The sequence below is a fragment of the Monopterus albus genome, unplaced genomic scaffold, assembly GCF_001952655.1.
Source record: "Monopterus albus unplaced genomic scaffold, M_albus_1.0 scaffold418.1, whole genome shotgun sequence".
Classification (NCBI taxonomy): Eukaryota; Metazoa; Chordata; class Actinopteri; order Synbranchiformes; family Synbranchidae; genus Monopterus; species Monopterus albus.
This window is the reverse complement of record NW_018128298.1, coordinates 277,210-282,370: the sequence shown is the minus strand read 5'-3', so window position 1 is coordinate 282,370 and position 5,161 is coordinate 277,210. Positions and strand designations below refer to the sequence as shown.

Here is a 5,161-nt window from a genome sequence, read left to right as displayed (position 1 = left end):
TTTTGTTTTTACCACTTTTTTGTTCTTTTTGCGCGCCTTTTGTTGTCACTGTTCATCTCCTTGCTCTTTGTCCCTTTTCTTTTTTGTTATTGTCATTTTTCCTTCATTTTGTCTCTTATTCCTGTCGTTCTCTGTATCGATGATCTCCTTCCTGTCTGCCTTTCTTTCTGTCACTTGCTCTGATTTTCTTTCTCATCACTGTCTCCTCACCTTGGAGTCGGCCACCCGGGTCAGTCCCAGCTCCTGGATCACTCTGTTGACTTTCTGCTCCTTCTCCTGCTGAGAGACGGTCGATGGCAGGCGCAGCGCTGCCGAGAAGCTGAGGTTTTCTCGGACCGTCAGGGTTCCCATCACCACGTCGTCCTGCAGTAAACAAACTATCATTAACAACTAAAAGATCAAAATAGTTGTTGCTGATGGATGCACTTTAATTTCTAGGATAACCTCATATTAGATTTTATTGTGGGTGCTGTGTTAAATGATTTAACACATGGTGTATGCCACTGGAACAGAGCTGACCTACGAAGCCTTTCTTATTGTTATGTGAAGTCCTTTCCTGCCTGACCAGGAAACTCTCCTGAATCCAAGCTGTGCTATTGTGTTCTTGTGCAGAGGTACAGCTGACATCCTGTCCGTCTCACCCACCTGCACCACGTATCCAGACAGACACTTAAAGTTTGGAGGCTGAGGAGCTCCATCGATCAGGACCTCTCCTGACAGGCCTGCAGGGTCCTTCCTGGCTGCCAGCACATCCAGGAACCTGATCCACAACACCAGCTCACATCAGCTTCACAGGTTAAACCAACTCTTATTTTTGGCATGTTTTATTCAAAGAAGCTTAGAATTTACACACTGTCCAAGCAGGAAGCTTCCTCAAAAAATGGTCGCCCTTCAGAATTTGAAACAACTTTCATAACCCTAATCCCTAATAAAATAAAATAATTTACATAGCAGCTGCCGCCCTATTTGCCGAACACACTCTGAATCAGTAAACAATGGGAGCCACATCTCTCTCTGGCTTCTTTACAGCATAACTACATCATGGCACTCACGATGACTTGCCGCTTCCTGTCGCCCCCATGATGGCGTTCAGACCTGGCTTCATGATCCCACTGGAAGAGACAGAATATTAGCAGTGGAAAAATGATCATATAGTATATATGAAAAGATTACAGTATATTTTCATTGAAATAAATGAATGACGTTTTATGACATGTTAATTAATGAACATTAGAGCCGGTGTGTCCAGTGTTTATGCTAAGCTAAGCTCACAGGGCTTGCTTTCACAGCTGCTGATGTTTGTCCTTTTGTTGTTTAACGTGACGGGGCAGTTTCAGTTCGGTGTTTCTGTGCAGTGACAGTTGGTGAACACAGCTGCTGTGCTGTCGTGTGTTTGAGGAACTGAAAATGGTTTTTGTGGCTTTTCTCCCATCAAACTGAGCATATAATGATAGTTTGTTGTGTCATGGTGAAGCCATTGTGTAACAGTTTGACTCATGTTTTGCTGACTGATAGAGGACTCCCTCCTGTCCAAAGTATCAGTTCTTTATTCAGCTAATTTCATGATGCATGACAAAGATTTATTTCTACGCTACAACCATGATGCAGCAGTTTTGTCTTGGCTCAAGGTTCCCTCAGTCTCTTCATCCTTTCTCCGACATTTTTCACTTTCTCATTTGTACTTTAAGCTCTAAGGATCTGAAAGAGTTTTATGGGTTTTTTACTAAACTGAGAAAACAATGAGACATTTAGAATTTTTTTTCTGTTTCAGACAAACCCAGCGGGACAATTTCCTCTGTCCATTGTTAGTTATTAAATTTCATAAACACCGATGGAGCCTGTTTTGTTTCTTTCCTTTTTTTAAATCTCATCTTTCTGTTTTCAGTTGAACCCACCCATCTTTACTCTCTTCAAACCTGGCAGCAAGAAAAACAACCAAACAAAAGGTTTTGATGCACAGGAACATTAAAACGGTGTGTGAGGCCAACAAATGTTATTTGGTGGCTCATTATTGATGTTAATAAATACGAAAATAACAACTAGCAGGCAAAGACAGAGTGAAAGAGAAGGGAGTTCACCCAGCACCTCATCTTTAACTCATAATCAATCCCAGTGTTTAACTTCCTGTGTCTTCCTGATAACACATAGGTGTTTTTGTCAAAATGCTGTCAGGCATCAGACTCTCACTGAGTCACACCTGAGATCCATTTATTTTTACTTTCAAAGGTATAAAATTTTAGTTGCAATCCTCCTGTTATAATGAAACCTTTAAAAAAATGTATGGTTGGCGACATCTGACTAAAAGCAGTTTTATCCTGCTTTTGAGAAGCATCTCAAAACTAATGTTGAAAAATAATAGTTAAGAAAATTAGTTGCAGGGTTGAAACACAGTGAACTTGTCTTTTGTACAAGCTGTTAGGACAATCTGCAGGCATCGCTCTCATTTGAACAGATTAGCTTCTATGAAATACTGCTGAGTGAACCAACCTTCAACTTTGACTCCGACTGGTCAATGATTACACACTAAACAGTGAAATATCACAGATACACCTGCTGTAAATTGTAGCTATGCAAACACACTCACTACACTTTGCACAATTACAGTTTTCATAACATACAGACATAAGCAAAGACTTTGATCCTTTTCGTAACAGAGCATAATCAACATCTGGAGTCACGTGCTGGTGTTTCAGCCACAGGCTAAACAATATATGAACTCTCAGTGAGGTCTAATAGCAATGGGAAAAAAGTTTGGATTCATTTTTTCTTGAATAAATTCCAGCTTTTTGATTCTTCAGAGATGAACACACAATAGGTTGTACAGTCATGTAGCAGTTCTGTGAGGCGACACTTTCACTTTGACCAGAATGCTAATGTCAGCTTGCTAACATGCTCACAATAATGAAGCTAACATGATGAAGCTAAGCATGTAAAGTGTTTTCCATGTTCACCACAGTTTAGCATGCTAACAATTAGCACAAAGTACAGCTGAGGCTGATGGGAATGTCATTAGTTCTGCGGGTATTTGATCAAGGATTTTTGTCCTCATGATGGCTTTATACAAAACATCAAAGCATCACAAAAGTTAATACAATTTGTCTTGAAAGGGGCATGAATGTGTGTAGCACATCTCTCAGCACCATTCAAATATTGAGACATTTCAGTTCAAACTATGAACGCCAACATTACCGTGGTACCAGAGGAAAAGTCTTACTAGTTGTTAGGATTCATCAAAGGGATTGTTTTGTGCTGATCAGGTAAAGTCTGAGATATTTCACAGGTAACTGAAACGTTTGCTCGTTGCTTGAGTGGAAAAGTCAAAGGATCACCAGTCCACCATCCACAGGTGATTAACAAGACTTTTTGCCAGTCCAGCCAGTAGTTGTAAGTGTGGACCAGAATGGTGATTTGGCTGACCTACAGTAGCCTGGCTAGTCAAATAAAAACATGTTTGCTAGTTTTGCAGTAATAGTAGCAAAAATCCAAAGTTAGACTTCAGGTTACTAGAGAGTCACTGCATTGCTGCTAATTTAACAACCTGAATTTTCTCACTAAGTCAGGTTTCAAAGGTATGGAAACAGCTGTGTGTTTGTTGGTTTAGGCTGAGAGCCACTGTTTTCATCTAAGTTTCTGTATATGTTACAGAGAACAAGTGGGAACCAAACTTCCTTCTTTTGTGGGCTTGTGTGTGTTTGACCAAGTGGGCCTTGATCTGGTCACACTGACCTCCCTGGTGGTCTCTTATCAGAACGCAGACTAACTTAAGATAAGGAAATATGAACTCATTTCTTGCACTGAGATGAACTTTAGTGAACTTCGGTGACACAAAATTGCAATGTGCTGATCTCTAGGGAAAAGAGAACTAGTATAGTGTTTAACCAGAGCTTAAACTGCTTCACAAAAGGGGAATAGTTTCCAGGTAGGAGTCAGCAATACAAATCCAAAATGGAGCATTCCTGACATGCTTTTTCACTTTCTGTGACATTTATGTATTTAAGTTTACACATAAAATGTAGCTTCTAAGATACAAGACAGTGGTGACACATTTTGGGACCCAAAGCCACAGTTTTAGAAATCACAGTGCACTCACTTGAGGTCGATGAGGATGTCTTTGGATGCCTTCTTCCGACAAAGACAGCTTCTTCCCTGTGTCACCTTGTAGTAAATGTTGTGGAAACTGACAGTGGAGCCGTGCCACTTTTGGCCCGAACCTGCAGACTGCAAAACAGTCAATTCACCTATGAATCAGGATCACATGGATGCATTTCTAAAATCTGTAACTTGAACATCAAAAAAAGTTGGAAGGAGGTAAGTGGGAAGGTACCTGGAGGTTTGAGGTTCTGTTCAGCCCAAGCTCCTTCATCACTTGGCTCTTTGACATCCTCTACTTATACCTCCTGAACCAAAACACTGAAGAAATATTTTACTTGTTACTAATACTTCTCATAGGAAGTTAAAATCATTTAAGTTCATTCTTTCCCTCATTAATGTACACACAGCACCCCATATTGACAGGAAAACACAGAATGTTTGACATTTTTTCAGATTTATTAAAAAAGAAACACTGAAATATCACATGGTCATAAGTATTCAGACCCTTTGCTCAGTATTTAGTAGAAGCACCCTTTTGAGCTAATACATGATTTTAGCACATGGCTGCAATATAACAAAGAGTGAAAAATTTAAGGGGGTCTGAATACTTTCCATACCCACTGTATAACAATGTTTCAATAACTTGCTGTCTGTGAAGTCTGACCTTCCACGTCCTCATTGTTAACTTTGCTGCTATGATAATCAGGGGGTTGAAGTTAAATATGCTGCTGTACCATAACTCATCTGAGGTCTGAAAGGAAGACCAAAGCATCTAAGTTTACTCCGTTTCCTGTGTTATTTCCTGTAAAAAGAAGAATGCGCTGTTGGCAAAAATGGATTTTTAAAAGCTAAGAACATGTTCATTTCTCACCTGCTGAAGCCCGAAAATCCTAGTGAAGACAGCTGCTGACGGACCACTGATCCCCAGGACACTGACTGTAGAGATCAGCACAAAGAGAGTCTGTTCAGTTCACTGTTTGTATAAGAACCCGTTTTATGGCTGAAGGCGTGATAAAAGAAGTAGGGAGAAGATCAGCGGACAGCATGACCCCGGTCTTTACTTCATCAC

General features: G+C 40.3%; 1 protein-coding gene across 1 annotated transcript in view; it reads right to left on the bottom strand.

The window, feature by feature from the left end:
* LOC109951890 (ATP-binding cassette sub-family G member 2-like) overlaps positions 1-5,155 on the bottom strand; it is a 15,184-nt gene extending 10,029 nt beyond the window's left edge. The window contains exons 1-6 of the mRNA XM_020586644.1: positions 4,964-5,155; positions 4,325-4,410; positions 4,091-4,218; positions 1,053-1,112; positions 646-760; positions 200-363 (exon numbers count right to left, since the gene is read on the bottom strand). Of these exons, the coding sequence (XP_020442300.1) occupies positions 200-363; positions 646-760; positions 1,053-1,112; positions 4,091-4,218; positions 4,325-4,381 (524 nt within the window). The 5' untranslated portion in view covers positions 4,382-4,410; positions 4,964-5,155. The remainder of the gene's footprint in view (positions 1-199; positions 364-645; positions 761-1,052; positions 1,113-4,090; positions 4,219-4,324; positions 4,411-4,963) is intronic.
* Between the last annotated feature and the right edge of the window lie 6 nt (positions 5,156-5,161).